The sequence below is a fragment of the Schistocerca cancellata genome, chromosome 9 (genome assembly GCF_023864275.1).
Source record: "Schistocerca cancellata isolate TAMUIC-IGC-003103 chromosome 9, iqSchCanc2.1, whole genome shotgun sequence".
NCBI lineage: Eukaryota > Metazoa > Arthropoda > Insecta > Orthoptera > Acrididae > Schistocerca > Schistocerca cancellata.
In genome coordinates this window covers 400264257-400284907 of record NC_064634.1, presented here as the reverse complement: position 1 = coordinate 400284907, position 20651 = coordinate 400264257, and the positions used below count along the sequence as shown (strand labels likewise).

Here is a 20651-nt window from a genome sequence, read left to right as displayed (position 1 = left end):
CTTGAAAAGGTCTGCTAACAAGGAGCCCCTCGGGCAGGATGCTGGAGAGCCCCAAAGGGGATGGTGGGCATTGAAGTCTCCAGTTAACAAAAATGGTGCAGGTAGCTGAGCAATAAGTTGCATCACGTCTGCCCTGGTAATGGCAGATGACGATGGAGTGTAAACGGTACAAAAGGAAAACGTAAAAGTGGGGAGAGTAATGCGGATGGCAACTGCCTGCAGGCCGGTGTGCAACGTGATGGGATCGTAGTAAATATCATCCCGGACCAGCAACATAACCCCTCCATGAGCTGGGATACCTACCACAGGGGGTAGGTCAAAACGCAGAGAGGTGTAGTGTGCCAAGGCAATTTGATCGCATGGGCGTAGCTTCGTTTCCTGGAGGGCTACGACGAGCGGACGGTGCAAGCGGAACAGCAACTTCAAGTCCTCTCGGTTGGAGCGAATGCTGCGAATATTCCAGTGAATAAGTGCCATCGTAAGAAAAGGAAGATGAACGAAGGGGTCACCTCGAAGGCCGCTGAGGGCCTGGCTTCGAGCGAGCACTGCCGCCGCCATCAGTAGGCGGACAGTCATCGTCCATTGGGTCTATAGGTTCATCGGCCATCTCGGGAGGATGGCCGGGAGGGGGAGCTTCCTCCGCCGGTGAACGGCCAGATGTACGGCTACCAGCGGTGCGGCCAGGCGAAACGGATGATGGCCTGGGGCGGCAACCACTGGGTGGCGCAGGAGAAGAAATGCGCCGTGGCGGAGAAGGAGAACTGTGCTTCCTATGAGCCTTTTTGGAAGGACGTTTGGTGGAAGTACCGGTCGAAGGCTGGGAGGTCGAGGTACGTAGGAAGTCTGCACGGGATGGTTCCTTCTCGAAGGCCCGTGCATCTGACTTCGGGGTCTTCGTCTTAGCAGAAGCTGATGAAGGGGCTGGTGTCTGTGGGGTGATGGGAGGAAGAGGAGACGTCGACCACGCGATCTTGGCACTGGCCGAACGGACGACCGTGGTGCTGAAGGTCAGATCGCATGTCTGGGTTGCTACCTCCCTGGTAGTCCGAGGAGAGGCGAGGACAGTACTGCATTTCCCCGCTGGGAGCAGCGCGGGCTTCCTACTAGCCAATAGCTTGCGAGCAGCCGAGGTGGACACTTTCTCTTTGACCCGAATTTCTTGGATACAGCGTTCTTCCTTATAGACAGGACAGTCGCGGGAGGATGCGGCATGGTCACCCTGACAGTTCACACAACGAGGAGACGGAGGTGGACAGTCACCCTCTTGGGCATCCCTGCCACAAGTGACACATTTAGCCGCATTGGAACAAGACTGTCGAGTGTGATTGAAACGCTGACACTGGTAGCAGTGCGTAGATGTCGGGACATAGGGGTGAACAGAAATAACCTCGTAGCCCGCCTTGATGCGCGATGGCAGCTTAACACTATCAAAGGTCAAGAAAAGCGTCCGGGTCGGTACAAGGTCATTGTTGACCTTTTTCATGACTCTATGGACAGCCGTCACGCCCTGCTCAGCGAGGAAAGATTGCATCTCCTCGTCAGTCAATCCGTCGAGGGAGCTAGTATAGACTACACCACGAGACGAATTCAAAGTTCGGTGGGCCTCCACCCGGACAGGGAACGTGTACAGGAGTGTGGCCCGAAGCAGTTTTTGTGCCTGAAAGGCACTCTCAGTTTCTAGTAATAAGGTACCGTTACGCAACCTGGTACAAGATTTGACAGATCCGGCTATGGCATCTACGCCCTTCTGGATAACGAAAGGGTTGACAGAGGAAAAATCCTTTCTGTCCTCAGATCGAGAAACGACGAGGAACTGTGGGGCAGGCGGTAGTACTTTTGTCACTGGTGGCTGGTCACGTTTCCGTTTTTGGGCAGAAGTCGAGAGAGATGGAGTAGAATCCATTGCGGAGGAATCCCCCATGATTGCCAGCGTCTCCGATGGTGCGCTCCTTCCTTGTGGGGACCCTCTCAGAGGGCACTCCCGCCTTAGGTGAATGTTTACACCTCAGGTCACACCTCCCGAGAAACAGACGGAGGGACCAATCGGCATGGTCAGAAGGTATCAGCTCAGGCAATCAACCCTCCCCGGGCCTGGCCTTTACCAGGGGGTACGCGCGTGCCTTACATGTCTACCCAGGGCGGGGAATTACGCGTTACCCCGTCACCGGCTACGCGTGCGAACGCGTGGGTCGGCCTTCAGGCACGCACAGGGAGGAAGGAAGAAGAGGAAAAAGAGAGAGAGGGAGAAAGAGGACAGACTGTCTCAAACGCCGAGGCGGAGACCAGAGAAGGCAAGGAGAAGAAGGCAATGAGAAGGCAAGGAGAAGAAGGCAATGAGAAGGCAAGGAGAAGAAGGCAATGAGAAGGCAAGGAAAAGAAGGCAATGAGAAGGCAAGGAAAAGAAGGCAATGAGAAGGCAAGGAAAAGAAGGCAATGAGAAGGCGAGGAAAAGAAGGCAATGAGAAGGCATGGAGAAGAAGTCAAGGAAAAGAGTAAGGAAGTCAGTGAGGTGGAGAAGAACAAAGAAAGGAACCAACCAAAGGAAGGAAGAAACGAGAAGTGAAAAACCAAAAAGACCACAATTATAGGTCGTGGAACCGTCCGTCTCCGGACGCAGGCGCTAACTACCCCCGTGAGGGGGATGGACTCCTTTTAGTCACCTCTTACGACAGGCAGGAATACCTCGGGCCTATTCTAACCCCCGGACCCGCAGGGGGGACTCCCAGGTTGTGTGCTGGTCGAGTGGAGCGCAAGTTACCTTATTAGTGGGTCCGTTGACTATCTGTTGGTTGGGGTGTCGTCGGATCGAGAATGATTGGGCTGACTGCCTGTCTCACCTAAGTGATTGTTAGCATTTCAAGTGGTGGCCGACCCCTGAAACTTCTGAGCATCATTACCTGCACTGCCTTTTCTTATTGTCTGTTGTGTGTATTTGAATGGCTCATAGCTGATGGTTTTGAATTAAAGTTGAATTGTTTTTAGTGGTGTTTTAAGTCATGGGCTTTCAGCCATTTTAAAATTAAAGTTCCTTGCTTGTCAAGTATTCGATTGTTTGGGTCCTTCGTCCTAATTGAAGATAAGGCCTTCAGCCTTGTGTATTTTTTAATTTAATTTTTACCTTGAGTCTTAAATCATGGGCCTTCAACCGTCTTTAAACTTAAGTTGTTGCTTTTTAAGCATTAGATTTTGGGCCTTCAGCCAAATTGTAGAACTTACTTAACGTGAGGCCTTCAGCCCTCTAAATATTTTCTTTAGGCGTGTCTGAATTTTGAGTTAATGGCTTTTAGCTGTTTTTTTATCTCTTTTTTTTAAAAAATTAAATGAAAGTGGTTGTGCCCAAGTTCAAGAATTTGTACTGTAATGTTTGGTCAAATAAATAAAGTTATATGTGTTCGAGTGTAACTGATAGCCACTCATTTTGGCCCCTTTCCACAATTCCGACAACCTGTCCTGTCCTGCGGGTTTAGCAGGGTGTTTCACTGGAGCAGAGTTGCACTGTAAAAGCATGGTGGGCCCATAATCCAGAGGTCCATGGAGTGAAGAGAAAGTCTTATTTAAACTATTGAATTTCTACTTATAGAAGAACCAATTTACAGAAACATTTGTGTATGTATAATAAGAACGAGTAATATTGAAGCCTACTGCTATTTTACGACACAAAATTTGTCCCAGTCCTCTTTGCCAACTACTTCAATTTTCAAAGAATCAATAGAAACTAATTTTCTGCAGTTTCCAGAGTCAATTCCAGATTCACAAAAGATTGAAAATTCTACTACAAATAACAATGGACCATGTTCTTTACAGCTAATATTTCATCACAACAATCTGAAAGGAAATTCTCATCTCTATAGTGGAAGTACTGATCAACTATGAAAGAGTTTAGAAATGCCAGTAGCCATACAAAAAACCTCAGCTGTGAAACTGACTCCGTATATTAAAGCTTCAAGTGGCGGCATAAGATTTCCTAATGTTGGAAAAAAACAATGAGGTGTTATTTCATATTTCATTGCCTCCATCTGGATAACATATCAAGAGCTGACTGATCTCTACTGAACTCGCAGTGGAAGCAGCTGATGCATCTCCAAGTTTTGAAAATCTGCACCATAAAATGGGCCAAAATGCATTCCAGAGTCCTCTCTACACAATTCATCAAAGTAACACTTCCATGACTACTTGGAGAGATGTAGAATTCTTCCTCAGTTTAAGAAGAGAGATCATTACAACATGAGTTGGGGTAGTTTTCCTAAAACAAATTTTACTATAAAGGTCAAAAAGGGTTTTCCTGTGAGGTGCAGTATACAAGTAACTGAAGATCTAATGTTTATATGTTGCAACACGATACACTAAATAGTGAATAGTGCTGTAACTGTATAGACAGGCATTGTTAAGCATTCTAATCCCATATGGAGAAGGGACATTGCACAAATTCTGGCTGGTGTTTTTGAATTTCATTCCCTCTCTGTTCACTCCAATTTCTATTTATGATACCAGAAAATGTGTCATGTGCACCACTAAGTATCTTTGATGAAAATAATATGTCATTTTCTGAGCCAGTTTAGGGGTAGTCTTCAACTGAACTTTGCATTCCAGTGTGAAAGGAAACATAATAAATCTGCCTTTTCTCAAAATCTCCCTTTCATAAAATTAAAACAATAGGGATGAAATGCTGAGCTGAAGATAGGCACAATGAAAAAACTGTTGCACATTATAGCTTTCGGCTAAAGCCAGCTGCCGGTGGTAATGATTGTGTGTGTGTGTGTGTGTGTGTGTGTGTGTGTGTGTGTGTGTGTTTTCGTTTCTCAAGAAGACTTGGCCGAAAGCTATAATGTTTAACAGTCTTTTTATTGGTCCATCTGCAATGGAACAACTCATCTTTACAATGAGTAGCAATATATCCTTTTCCTAATGTTGCTGATATTCCAACCTGAAATTTTCAGTGTTTGATTTTCTCAAAAATTTTACTGATCATCTCCCCTACTGTGTCCGCAGCTTCTGGTCTCGCGGTAGCGTTCTCACTTCCTGAGCACGGGGTCCCGGGTTTGATTCCCGGCGGGGTCAGGGATTTTCACCTGCCTCGAGATGAGTGGGTGTTGTGCCGTCTTCATCATCATCATCATCATCATCATTCATCCCCATTACGGTCAGAGGAAGGCACTGGCAAACCACCTCCATTAGGATCTTGCCTAGTACAGTGGTGCGGATCTTCCGGATCGTCCCCTACGCTCTGTCAAGGAGTATAGTACTTCATCATCGTCATCCCCTACTGCAGCTGTTGAAGTCAAACACTAACAGTTTTCTTCAGACCGAAGGCATATGTGTAGCAAATACAGGAGTTTTAATTCTATAAATTGCTTCCTCACATTTCCATACACTGTTTTGAGATCCTCAACTTGAAAAAAGTTTCCCCTCAACAAATGCAATAATCATTAGTCTAAAACGGGTGGTTGCCAAAGTAAATGACAAATATAGGAGACAAATGGCACGCAATAACTTTTGAAAAATTTTCTGTTCTCTTAATTAGTTCTGGGTTAGTATGGACCTATCATTTCGATTAATAGGTCCCATGAAGTTGTTCTAAGTACTAAGGAAAACATAATGTGTTGACTCAGACAGAGTTCCACATATGTGAGTGAACCTTATCAGGGTGTATACGCGAAAAGAAAAAAAAATATTCCTGGATTTCCCAGTTAAAAATACACTATTTCCCAGGTGAAATACACTTTTTCCATGGTACGTGACTTATATTTTCTCTCTGAACCGTAAAACTTATCAACAGTTAAGGTCTTATACACTGGCGTAAAGTTTCCCAGCTCTTTAGAAAATGAACCCCGGGGGAGGGGGGACACGTTTTGGGAAGATCTTTGATGTACAGCAACAGATACGCTGCATATTTTTATATTACGAAAGTGTATATTCGAATTACACCAAACACAGCATTTTAGTTTCTGAGCATTGAAATCGAGATGGTGATGCACTACATGAAAGGCTAAGCTTTCACAAATGATATTGGTCTCTTTTGCATGTGTTCCACTCTAAGATACATCAGATAAATGTGACAGTAAAATTTCAAACAATGACATAAATGTCTGGTCTTCGGGGCCCGAAATTCTTCTAAGTGGCTGGCCCTCAAAATGTTAAACTTTAAATAAGAATCAAATGCTCTGTGATTTAAGAAATTCAAAGCATGCTCGCATACATAATAAAATTCATCTTGCATAAAATTAAATTTACTTTGAAAGTAATGTTTTTCAAACCACCATTGACAATACTTTCCCACAACCTGTTAAAATTTGTTTCAGTAGTTGTCAGAGAGCTCCAGAAAACAAGCGTTACTGTGCGTGCGCAGGAAGCCCATATGTTCGAATGCATGTAGCATTAAAAGACCTTACATTACATCATAAACAAAACAGGACATCAGAGGATACTGCAAGAGCATCAGAATTTCATAAATCTGCTAAAATGCATAATTCAGCTTAAGTGCACATTCGTACATCAAGATTAAAAAAGAAGTAGCCTCAACCTGATACTAAGCTTTTCAGTGTGGCTTTTGGGATGCAAATTTTCTAGGTGTACCAGCACTGTATTATCTCATGTTTGGTTCTTTTTTATGGCACGGTGCCATACTTGCCAAAGATAAAGAGGTGCACTTCAAATTCAGAAAACTGTTGACACTAGCTAACAGTGTTTCACATAAACTGATGCCTCTGTGGAAAAGATTAATGAAAGCCAATTTTCTTTAGCACAGGCTGTGCAACAAATCATTGGGATGACCATATAGATCCTTCCCACCAACACCATCTTTTTTGAATTGCACAGGTGGGAACTTTCCCTGCAATACATCCTACGTTCCTGTAACCCTCCCGGCCTCAACCTTCATTAGTCACTGTCCTCACCCATCCAGCCCCTTCCCTATTCCCATTCCAGCCTTCCCTGTTCCCATTCCACCACTACACAGCTGTAATTCCACCATCACACACAGTCTTTTTATTTCTCTCCTTTTCTGCGACTTCCTCCCCCCTCCACACCTCTCTCCTGCCATCCGTCTAACATGCAGCACTTCACTGTTCACCACTATTCCTCCCCCTTCCCACTCCAGCCCCCTCCTCATCCCCACCCAGTCACCACTCTAATCATGCACTGGAGCTACTGCTCGAAGTGTGGTTGCCCGAGACTGCAGTCACGTGCGTGAGTTGCATTTGTGTAAGAGTGTGTGCCTGTTGTCTATTGCTGACGAAGGCCAACAGCCAAAAGCTTTAATTGTGAGAGTCTTTTTGTTTTACCTATCTGCAACTCAGCATCTCCGCTATATGGTGAGTAGCAACTTTCGTTTTCATAATATAATTACGTGAATGTATTTTAATTCACTTGATAGCTCCCAGCCACAGAAATCTGTTTTGTTTTCATTTGGCGTGAGAGCTGTACATGAAGAGGAAACAGTAAAATCACTAAATGTAAATAAGAGTCACGTGGAGACTACCCACTCCCTACTATAACTAAGACTGCTCTACGCATGTGCAAATCTGGCAGCTTGTGCACGCCAGAAAAATTTTTTGCGAGTAGCATCTGGCTGCTTGTCGCTCCTGCGGATACAGCTAATAGCCGCACTTCAGGTAGACAGAAGCGGGGGAAGGTACACTGCTCATAAGGGACTCAACTGTGTATGTGCATGAGCCTGCTGGCAATTCAATTGAACATAATGTTAACTGTTGTGATGTCACACTCATAGGAAGCAGTTGTATTGTGTTGTCTTCGCCCTAAAGCCTTTGACACATTTTGCTGTTGGCAGACACTTGTGTGTGCGCACTGTGTTTTGTTGTTGTAAATAGTGTATTTTCTTTACAACCTAAGGTTTTTCCCCCCAAATCATTTATGTTTTATTACTGCAGTATTATTCTGCAGTAGCGAGCTAGTTTGGTTTTTACCCCATCGTTTATGTTTTACTGCTGCAGTATTATTCTGTAGTAGTGAGCTAAAGTAAAATTTGTTAGAGCATCAATTCGTACCAATCAAAACTATAAAAATCTAACAGAGAATTAAAACAATGAAAAATTCTCGGAATTCTAAAAATTTCCCCAGTTTATCCTGTTTTTCTCCTGGACGAAAAAATTCCCAGGTTTTTCACGGATTTCCATGTTGTCCCAGTGCATATACACTTTGCTAATACACTAGAGCATGACAGCACACCTGGTTTCGCCCACTAAGAAACGGGTTTGTCTCAATAACTATCTACCTCATCTTTGCACAGCTAACCCTCTGGTTGGCTCTTCACAACATGAATAAAAATTTAAAGTACTTCAGAAAATATTTGCAATTGTATAATAGAGTTTAGCTGCAACACGCAATTTTACAGTCAAAATCATAATTGTCATACCTCTGAAGCATCTTCCACCTGAAGCAGACGGCTAATTTCACAAAGGGAGACAGCCTCCTCTGGAGCACCTAATGCTTCTGCAGGTGATGTAACATGGCAACTGCTGCTGGGACTGCTGAGCTCAGTCCTTTCAGCTCCGACCTGGTTTGTTGACACAGCATCTTCCATTAAGACGTGAGATGCCTCCGAAAGGAAGAGAGACTCCTCACGGGCCAAGGGTGGTGCACTATACTGCACAGGTCCAGAAGGCATTTTCTCCGGTGCATTCTGTACAAATATAACTCTATTGAAGGCACGCCAACGACGACAGAGGTGTGCGTATGCCTTACACTGGATGTACATGAAAACGAGGCCACCTGTAAAACCAATAGCCACAACAACCAGCTTTGTCCAAAAAGGCCATTCCAGGGATCCTCGCCCCACCTCTTCGGCTGTACGGTCAATCAGCACATATAGTGACCATACGACACATGTCAATGCTACAGCATGGAATGTGACAGAGCACAATAATTTTCTCCTTTCCACTCCTGACATTTCCAGCATTTCCCACTGAAAGTAGGAAGAAACATACTAAATTAGACAAACAGCCATATTGATGTACATTTGGTGTACAAAAGTAATATATTGTTAGGCTGTCACTTTGTCCAACATCTACAAACAGTAAGTTATGCCACAGGCTACTTTAAAATCAGCTGAATCAGATTGCAAAATATTCAAGATTATACAAAGAAATAAAAACTGCTACAAGGGGTAGTAACACCACCCCAAATATGTAAGACAATAAGCCAGTAAATCAATTATTTTCTTTACGCACTGGGTTTCACAACTGCCAAGAAGTTGGTGAGAATTAAAACCATGGTTCTACTGGGGATTTTTGTCAATCTTAATGTTACAGAACATCAATAAATCTTCAGTTTTGACTAATACTGTCATCAGATCTGAAATCTTGATTGGTAGTATTATTTACTGTTTACTGATTAAATTTTTTCTCAAGAATACATGAAGTACCACATAGAACAACAATTTTCTAAATTGAAAATCACTTTCAGGTTTTGAAAAGACTATAGTAACAGTAATGTACACAAAACTAAAGTATCAAATACTTTGCCTATACAATAACAAGAACTTCCTTTTGAAAAATGCATTAATACATTGGGCATCAGTTATTACTCAAAACAATTTTACACAGTTTGCTAATCTTTTGTTACCTCACTGAAAGGCTTGATCTTGCTCTGCATGATAAACTGAAACTTGCAGAGTTCACAGCTACGGATGTCTGATGATTTGATCCATTGCTGGAGGCAAGCTTGGTGAACATATCGCAATGACCCAGCACAGTAGCAGGGAGCAATGAGTGGAACTTCGCTGTCTCCTTCACAGTGGCAAATTCTGAAGAGCAATAACATCACAAATGTTACCTTATGTATTACCTAGACTATATACCGTCCTATCATCACAGTGAGACATCAAGCAATATATATGTGTCTAAAATTAGTGATTCAAAATTAAAGGCAAATGTACACACTACCAGCTATTATGTACGAGGTCTGTTCAAAAAATTCTGGAACATTCATAGTTTCACACCAGTGGTGTGCTCGAGCGAAATGCGGTTGGCACGCCTGTGTGTAAGTATAAGTGCCGGAAGTTTCAGTGTTGTATGACTTAGTTACTGTTCAGTGCTGTATTGAGTAGAACATTGTGTCACACAGTTTGCAAATTTCGAGATGGCAGGGTTAGAGGAGCAATGGGTCTGTGTTCAATTTTGCATGAAAGTCAAGAAAACCTTTACAGAACCACACCAAATGATGCAGGAAGCCTACGCTGATGAGTGCTTAAGCCATACTCAGCGTTACAAATGGTTTACACTATTTAAAAAAGGCCAGACGGAAGCTACAGATGACCCTAATTCAGGACGCCCTTTGACATGTACTGACAATGCCCATGTCAGGAATGTCCGAGACTGTGCATGCCAATTAAAGACTGACTGTCCAAGAGATTGCAGAAGAATGTAATACTTTAGTTGGATCATGTCATGAAATCCTGAGAAAGCATCCTGCAATGCATCATGCTGCCGCCATGTTCGTCCCATGGCTCACGAGTCAAGACCTGAAAACTTTCGTCACACAATCAGTGAAGAGCTTTTGGATCATGCAAATGAGAACAAGGTGTTCCTTAAGAGAATCATGACTGGTAATGAGACATGGGTCTATGGTTATGATGTTGAGATCAAGGATCAATCTTGACAATGGATGGAGAAAGGTTCTCCAAGACCAAAAATAGTTTGTCAGGTCAGGTCAAATGTCAAAGCCATGCTGATAGTTTTCTTTGACTTTGAAGGACTAGTTCATCATGAATTTCTGCCACAGAGACAGTCTGTTAATTGACAGTATTACTGGGACATGTTGCGACACCTGCGAGAAAATGTGAGAAGGAAGTGGCCTGAAATATGGTGAGACAGTTCAGGCCTCTTGCTCCAAAATAACGCACCTGCACATTCACCCCTAATGAAATCACTGTGCTGCCTCATCCTCTGTACTCTCCAGACCTGGCCCCTGCAGACTTTTTTTTTAATTTCTAAAGTTGAAAACCTCACTGAAAGGATAAAGATTTACAACAACATACCGAGATAAAAGAAAATTTGCATCGGCGCTTCACGTAATCCAGCAAGAGGTGTACCAAGACTGCTCCTGGAACTGGAAACAACTTTGGGAGCTGTGTATCAATCGTGAAGGAGTGTATTTCGAAGGAGACCATGCCTAATAAGTAAAAGGTAACACACAAAAATTATGCACATGAAGTTTCAGAATTTTTTGAACAGGTCTCGTGTATGAGAATAGGCTATGCAAATTATTGTGAGCAAGGAGATGGAAGACAATGCAAGGAGGAATTGATAAAGTTAATAGATGGATAACAAGAAAATAAGATGGAATAAACACAACACAATAGGAAACATAGCATTAGGTTACAGGGCAAGAGGGAGGATACTAGGCAAAATTAGTCTATGGAAAATTCGAGATATAATTAAATTTTCTTGTAGATATCATTATAGTCCATCCTAAATTTCACATTGGTTTAATAATAATAATAATTATTATTATTATTGACAACAGAGGAGTCTATACTCATCATCCTCTCAACAGGGACATTTGGAGCAAGACTAAACAACAATAAAAAAGCCAAATCTTAAGTTTTACATTCCTTCATCAAGACAAAGAACAAACAAATTTTTTCTTTGTAAAGGGAAGGAAAAATTACATAAATTGCTGGATAATCAAGCTCATGCGGCCAAGGGAGAGAATATGAAACAACACTAGACCAACAGCACACATTCTAGTTCCAAAGTACTTTTAGCTTTTGAATTATTAGCTACCTGTCACTCATTACTGAGACTTAAAATCAGAGGTAATAAATTTCACTGATGAACACTGAGAAAGCCTCACTATTGCACACTTTTCCTACATTCAGTCCAAACCAACAAATTTTGCTACACACTCAAATTACAATGTGTATGCAGCACATCATACTGACCAGGTCAAAACGTTGCATAGGAATGTCTATACAACAGCAATCTGATGATAGTTGGGAGCATGGGGGGTCTCACTGTCATCAGTATCGTTCAGCTTGGTCATTGATATCAACATATGAAACGTGAAGCAGAACATACCTTGGGCTTTGCAATGATAATGTCACAATTGCTGCTTCCACAAAACAGGATTGCAAAAAATCCTGGCACGGTATGAGTATCTCAGTAATTTATGACTCCAGTTAAATATTGCTAAAATTAGACATTTGGAAACAGTTTCTCATCATGGAACACACCAAACCAAAAGTTAAAATCTAAAACTCAAAACTTTAAACCCCATCAATAAAGTGATGGCAGCATCATCAGTGATGTAAGAGCTAAAATCATAGCTGCTTGGGTGTGATGGCAGGAACACTTGAGTACTATCTGGTGTACAAATGCCCATATACCTGCTGGCCAAGTTATACAAAACAGTCATTCACAGTGAAGCAATATATGTCACCATGTACTGCATACTTACAACAGCCACTGAAAGATATCTCCAAGCTGTACAAATGCAGGTATTCCATTGTGTAATGGGCAATTCCATATTTTACGCTATTATATTGTGTTGTTGGATCACAGACTCATTGAATTTGTTAGATGACTTCATTTTCGCTACTTACTGCTACAATACCCACTATTGCAATTACAATCTTAAGTCAAGCCTCTCACAATTAAAGCTTTCAGCCATTAAGACCTTCGTCAACAATAGGCAATAGTCTCAGGCAACTTGCCTGTTGCATAAGCAGAGGGTATATACTGACAACTCACAATATCCTGTTGCAGTGCATGCTCTACAACATGACATTTGTAACCTTGGCACCTGTTTCACCAAACACACCATCTGGGTTCTTCCCCCAGACACCAGTTTCTCAGATCTCTGCAGGTTGGAACTAGCACTACAACATGTCCTTGGTTCTCGCCACCCACCTAGCCTTAATTTATGTTAATTTCTTGCGTGTCAGCTTTTCTTCACTGTAACTACTCTTTGCTTCACTCCATTTTAATTTTTTGCATCTTTCATTGTCTTTCCCATCTACTTTTCACCACCCCTTCCCACCTCTGTTACATATAATGCACTTAGCTTCTCACTTTTATTAACTCGTGCACAATGTTTTAGTAGCAATTTCTGCCTTGCAAATTACCCTGTCTTCCACCTTTAAGCCCTCAGGTTTTCAAATCTTGTCCAATGCAGTCCCCAACAATCAATATCTCCTTCTCATCCCGTACGGTAAGTCTCCCCTGACCCGCAGTTCTGGGTGATTTTCCCAAAATCTACTCCTTTTCCTAGACCTCTCTAGTTCTTTTCCTTCACCCTTCTTCCTTCTTCCTTCTCCTTCAACCCTTCTGCCCGAAGGAGGAGCCACTGGTTCCGCAAGCTTGCTAATCGCAACAGTCCTTTATGTGTGTGTTCTGCTGCCGCTTGGTGAGTAGATTTTTTATCTATCCAATTGAATAATTTCCATAATTAGTCTACTGAACTTTTCTTGTTTCTTCATAGGAGCATGGGTCCATTGTATCATCATTTACAAAATAGTATATTTACGTCACCAAATTCTTTTTCCTTGTCAAATTTCCCAGCTATCATTTAACAGTAAATAGTTCTGCTCAATTATTTCTCATGTTTAGCATTTCTCCTTGTTTATCAGACAGCTCCCTATCTAACTCTTACTCAAATAACCATTAGTTGCTGCCAGTAGCCCAATCCATTGGTAATTGATGCACTGGGAGTTCATGAGGGTGAATGGGTCTGTGCCCAAGATACATCCAGTTTACACAAAGCAAAACCAGAGTAAGAACAGTACCAGAAACTGTGATACTCATGATCATGACGTTTTGTACTGCTTATCACAATCCTGCTGTACATGCTGGAACATTTGCTCAATAATAAAATGACCCTTCTGTGAAGCTGTAAGATCCCCCAATGAGTGGAGGTGGTCTTGTTTTACGATGTCATTTAAATATACCAGGTTCTAGGTTGGCAACATGTATAATGGTTTTTCTCACTAATATAATGAAAGTTGTGTCAGGTTTATTACTGTTAGTCAAGTGATGGCACTGGGAGAAGGGATGCCATTCCCACCACTTTTCACAGGTAGCACCAGTAATGAATATTGTGCTAGTTTGTGAGTCTGACCTCATCATTCTCTTGAGATGTCCTTGTAACAGTTCACTATCACTACCTGTGGAGCAAATATGGAGTAAACTCAATGCCTTCCCACTCTCTGAAAGTATGGGTTTAGTGTCTGAACATCCCTCCGGCAACTTTACCCAGGAATAACTGCATTTCACACACTCATGTGCCACTCTGAACCATCCTGGTTGGGCATATTGCAATCCTCTTTCTTTGAAGCAAATGGAGCTCATCCACTGACATCAACACATAGTTACTCCTCTCCTTGGACATCTGCAACACCTGAGTTTTCTCCCATACAAATATTCTATTTTACCGGGTAGGGATGGACCACGAAACACTGGTAACACACATCCACACTTGCCACTGGGAACCAAACAAATACATAAAGCCTAGCTCTATTGGTATTAATCTTGACCATTGTCACATGATAAAACAATGACAAACTCTGTTCCATTGGTACTGTAGTGCATCCACTACTTTTCCCTCAAAGAGCTGCAATATAATTAGAATTATCATACCAACTCTGGACAGCCTTGTTGCTAACACTACCCAGAGGAAAGGAATTTGCATTCTCACTCCCCCTCTTGCGAGACTTTTATTTACACACCATCCTCCTATTCACTTACAAACTGTCTGTCTATCACAGAATTTAGTAACAACACTACATGTACTCCTAAATTACCAACCCCACTATACTAACACAATGATACAATTATCACATGGTTCACCTCAAACCATTTATATATATCCCACAGAGTTTGGTTTGCACTGATGTAATCTGAGTGTGTAAGGCACTCTGTGTGCGTTCTGCTCCTCAGTTCTCACTTCTCTCCTCCTCTTCCTACTTTTAACTTTCCCAGGGTAATGACACTGCCACATGAAGCAAAGTGCCCAGAGTACCCTTAAAAGGTTTAATGTGCCCTACATGAACAATGGAAGTTCTCATCAGTAACTGTAGCTTCACATTCATGACTAATGTAATTTCTGTTGGTGTTTAGGAACTTGCCAGAATAACCTACTGACCCATTTTACACTCAGATAGCTTAACAACAAGGTGCCTCATTTGTTTCTGCAGCTCAAGTGCCTATATATTTGCTTTCCTTCTCGTTTCCACAAATTCTGAAACATATTCACAAACTTCTTCAATGACTTTCCATTTTTCCCATATTTACGCTTAAGCTCTTCGACAGGCGATAGCATCTTTCTAGCGTATGATAAGGAGAGTCGAAGACTGTCACACACACACACACGCAGCTACAAGGTAAGGCACATAAATATCCCAGTTGTTGTGGTGTCTGTTCACATAGTGACAATATTTTACCATATTCTGTTCTTCCATTTGAGGGTGGAAGGGACTAGTTCACAATTTCTGGACTCACAATATATGGCACATCTGTTTAAGCAGCTTGGACATGGATTTGATACACTGATATGTAATTATTGAGTCGGGAACGCCAAAGTTCAATAGCCACTGTATGAGCCCCTACACTCGCTTGTTCATTCAGGATTGCAAAAACTGCTATGTAATGTGAGAAATGTTCTGTGCTGGTTATCACGTATCGGTTACCCAGTGGAGCAGGCTGAATGGACTGAACACAACCATTCCTACCATTACAAATGATATAGATGCCTTCAGTAACCTTTGAAGCAGTATTGATTGATGACAGAGATTGGTATTTTGTGCACATGGTATGCTACTACTCACATACTGATCAACAGCCTGTCTTCTTGTTCTCCACCAGAACTGTTCAGTTACTTGACAATCACTAGTCTGTCCTCTGTTACCTGCTAATATATGATTGTGTGCTTCCTTCAACACTTTTGTCCCTCAGAGCTGTGAGTAGCACAATATATGATTCAAACTTTGTCACTCTGCACAACAGCCCATTGTGCATAGCAAAATGCAGCTGTGTCCTCAGTAACTGTCGATTCACATCAGCAGTCTGGACATCTTTCCGCTCTGAGAGACTTCTAGTGTGTGTGTGTGTGTGTGTGTGTGTGTGTGTGTGTGTGTGTGATCACCACCTTTCAGCTTAAGCCATCAGCACTGCTATGTTTCCTACTGGGTTCGTGTCCTACCTCATAATCGAATTCACTTGACTTCTTTGTCCAACGAGTTAATCTGCTTGAATGATCCTTCAACTTCCATAGCCATTTTAATGTTGAATTTCCTACCATAATGTTGGATTTCCTACCATACAGTCAACAGCAAAAATAGGCAATAACAGAATGAATTTTATTCTGTAGAGGTGTGTGCATTGATATGAAACTTCCTGGCAAATTAAGATTGTATTCTGGACTGGAACTCCAATCTGGTAAGATGGTAGAAGATGAGGTGGTTGCAGAAGCAAAGCGGTGAGGACGGGTCACGAGTTGTGCTCAGGTAGTTCAGTTGGTAGAGCACCTGCCCGTGAAAGGCACAGGTTCCAGGTTTGCGTCCTGGCCCAGCACACAGTTTTTATTTGTCAGGAAGTTTTAGGTAATACCACATATGCTACTAAAAGTCTCCTTCTCTGCGACTGAGTACTTCTGGCACGCTTTATTCAACTTTTGTTACATGTGCTCCTAGGTGTTCATGCTATTCATATCCTGCTGCCTGGTTGCTCACATCATACGACAGAACAAACTCTAATAATCTGGAAATATTAATGGTGGGATAGTCATTAGTGCATCTTTCAGTTTCTCAAATGCAGTTTGGGAGTCTGTTATCCACTGGAATTTTACACCCCCCCCCCCTCCCTTTTTATTTTAGCAAATGCATTAATGGTCCAGGGATATCAGCAAACACTCTGACAAATTTTCAATAATAATTACATATCCCTGAAAATCATTGGAGTTGTTTTGCAGTTTGCAATGGTAACAAACAATGGACAGCACATATCAATATAGGGTATGTCTTCATGTCATCTTGGCTAATCACTTGACCTCGATAGTTTACCTCTGTGGGCACAAAGTGACAGGGCTCAATATTTAGCATTACATGTGTCACGTGCAACCTTTTAAACAATTCCCCCAATTGTGCATGCTGCTCTAGATCTTTAGAAAACACAGTAATATTGACTAAATAGACCATGTGGTTTTAGTTCCCTTAAAATTCCAACTAGTAACATCTGGAAAGTGGCTGGTGCATTCTTAAGCCCAAACAGCATCCATCAATATTGGCTGTGTCCCCATGGAATGGTAAAAGCAGTCCTCGACCGCCATTTTGGAACCACTTCCAATTGGTGATACCCATTCGTTAAATCTATTGTGGAGAAATATTTACATTGATCCAGGTTTTCCAACATTTCTGTTATAAGCAGTACAGGATATGCATCCATCTCCATTCTTGCATTCAGATATCAGTAATTGTAATAAAGCCTGTATTTCTTCATCCCATCTAATTTCTTTGCCAGAGTGACAACAGGTGCTCCCAGAAGACTATCATTCTCCTCAATAATTTCATCCTTCCACTATTCATTAATGAATTCCTCCCTTATTGGTTGTGCATGGTGTGGTACTCTGTGTGGTGTCCTGTAGACAAGACAGGTTATTCCCAGTTGGAATTCTATGCTGCGTCACAGGTGTTGCTGATAATGGTCCACTAGGACTGAACAAATCCGTGAATTGTATTAACAGAATGTCTACAGTTCTCCTATCTTCCTCTTTTAAATTCTGTACTTTTTTCACATACTGCAGATGCACTGACGGTTCGCTTGACTTATCTAAATTGTCCTTGTCCAAGACATACAAATTAGCAATCAGTAATCCTTTTCGCAGATCCACTTCATTTGAGCCAAAATTATCCCTTTTCACTGGAACCATGTAATTTCCATCTACTTCTAGCATGCAAGCCATGCTTCTATGTAAAAAAAAAAAACAATGCAAAGTATCCAATTTATAAATGTATTAAGATGGCTCCATAACACACACCATATCATTCAGTTGGTCAGTATCCACACATACCCACAGTAATTTTCCTGTATTTCTTGGCACTTTATCACACAAATTGAGTTTTAATGAATGGTATACAGTTTATTCAGTTCCACCTTCATGATCGGCAAACCTTATGACAAAGTATCATTTGCAGTGGTTGTTCCTAGCTGGAACAATATCCCACTAGTTTTATAGTGTGTTGTGACAGATCAGTTTTGCATGATGCCTATTCAGAAAATCCAGCTCTAGGATTGTGCACTGTCAGCGGATAATACTTCCATATATTCCCAAAAATTCCTTGGTCTATTACAGAAACTGGGCAACGTTGACTGCAATGACGCCACATCACTGTCTTCATATAATGTACATCATAAAGAATTCAATATTATGAAGAGGATAGTTGCTACTCATCCTATAATGCAAATGCAGCTCACACACACATAACTGCAGTCTCTGGCAGCTGAAGCCAAACTGCGAGCAGCAGCAGCAGCAGCAGCAGTGCAGGAAACTGGGTAGGGGTAAGGAGGAGGCTGCAGCAGGGAGAGGGAGGCATAGCAGGGTAGGGGTGGGGGACAGTGAAGTGCTGCTGGGGAGCATGTAGGGATGAGGTGGAGAGAGGATAGGGCAGCTATGTGCAGCTTGGAGGTTGGATGGAGGGCAGGGGAAGGTGGGGAAGTAAAAAGACTACATGCATTGGGGGAATAGAGGGCTATGTAGTGCTGGCATGGGAATAGGGAAGGGCCTGGATGGGTGAGGACAATGTCTAACAGAGGTTGAGGCCAGGAGGGTTATGAATAGGATATGTTGCAGCGAGAGTTCCCATCTGCGAAACTCAGAAGACCTAGTGGTGGTGGGAAGGATCCATATGGCACAAGCTGTGAAGCAGTCATTGAAATGAAGAATGTCATGTTGGGGGGTGTGCTCAGCAACAGGGCGATCCAGTAATTTCTTGGCCACAGTTTGTCAATGGCCATTCATGCGGACAGACAGCTTGTTGCTTATCATGCCCAGTAGAATGCAGCACAGTGGTTGCAGCTTAGTTTGTTGACCACAGGACTGGTTTCACAAGTAGCCCTGCCTTTGTTGGGATAGGTGATGTTAGTGAACAGACTGGAGTAGTTGGGAGGATGTATGGGACAGGTCTTGCATCTAAGCCTTTTAAAGGGATATGAGCCATGAGGTAAGGGGTTGGGAGCAGGGGTTGTGTTGGGATGGACGAGTATATTGCACAAGTTCGGTGGACGGCAGAATACCACTGTGGGAGAGGTGGGAAGGATAGAGGGCACGACATTTCTCATTTCAGGTCACAATGAGAGGTCGTCAAAATCCTTACAGAGAATGTAATTCAGTTGCTCCAGTCCTGGATGGTACTGTGCTACAAGGGGAATGCTTCTCTGTGGCCGGATGGTGAAACTGGGAGGTGATGGGAGACTGAAAAGATAAGGCTCAGGAGATTCGTTTTAGTACAAGGTTGTGAGGATAATTACAGTCTGTGAAGGCCTCAGTGAGACCCTCTGTGTAGTTTGAGAGGGACCGTTCATCACTGCAGATGTGATGACTATGGCTGACTACGCTGTATGGAAGGGAGTTTTTGGCATGGAACAGGTGGCAGCTGTTGAAGTGGAGGTATTGCTAATGGTTAGTAGGTTTGATATAGACAGAGGTACTGATGTAGCCATTGTTTCATAGAAAATTCAATCTCTTTCTGCCAAAGATGTCAACACTAGTCACTGACATATGAGCCCCTGCGTCCACCAAAACTGATGTTCCATTCAGTTCATCATGCTAACCAAGCAACCCTCCAACTCTGCATACACCATACAATGTAGGCTTTCACAGCCGGTATTGTCTTCACTTAAAATGTCCGGGCTGATAGGCCATGGTCAAACTCTCCTCTGGGAGTGCTGCTCGATCATTAAGGAATTCCTGTTGGCATATAAGGAATCCTTATCTGGACATTGTCCACTTTGCTTCCTATTCTGACAGTATCGAGCCCTATATGCCACCACCCTGCCCTCATAGCACTGTGGTTGGTGGCGTTGTTTCCAAATGCAACCTTAATGGCAGCATCTAAATTTGGATTCTCCACCTGCTCTGTTAACAACATGTCAGGCAGAGCTCCTCTTCAAAATATGTCTAGCATTCTGTGCTCAGCCTCTTGGGAAATAATTTTATCTGCCTCATCACTGTGTGTTAATTCACGTGTTTGTGCACCGATTTTCCTAATTTGATCTAAGAATTTTATCACTCATTTGTTTCATTTCTGGGACATCCCACTAAGTTGTTCCTTGAAGAATCTGACAATATTCTACCTGTGATGGTGCTGATAGGCATCCCTTCTTGAGTTATTCAAATATAAGCACATTATTCAACCCCTCATGATACATGATTTACATCTTAACCTCTCCCATCAATTATAACCAGGTCATGTGCAAATGTACTTTGTCTGATCAAGTGCTCAGATTACCAGAAACTTCCATATTGTCAATAAACACTGACACGTCATCAGTCACTTTATCCAAAAAAGGGACACTAGACTACCTGAGATGGGATCCAAGGTAGGAACAGATACATTGAATGAAACAATGTTCTTGTGAAACATGACTAGCTCTTTACTCACATGAAGTGTTGATTGCTATTGACATGGTATTTCAAATTGATTT

The 20651-nt window shown here is 42.4% G+C and overlaps 1 protein-coding gene across 1 annotated transcript in view; it reads right to left on the bottom strand.

The window, feature by feature from the left end:
- The window catches only part of LOC126100688 (E3 ubiquitin-protein ligase MARCHF8), a 93017-nt gene that overhangs the window by 6362 nt on the left and 66004 nt on the right, over positions 1-20651 (bottom strand). Inside the window, exons 4-5 of the mRNA XM_049911304.1 lie at positions 9580-9760; positions 8372-8920 (exon numbers count right to left, since the gene is read on the bottom strand). Coding sequence (XP_049767261.1) covers positions 8372-8920; positions 9580-9760 — 730 coding nt within the window. The remainder of the gene's footprint in view (positions 1-8371; positions 8921-9579; positions 9761-20651) is intronic.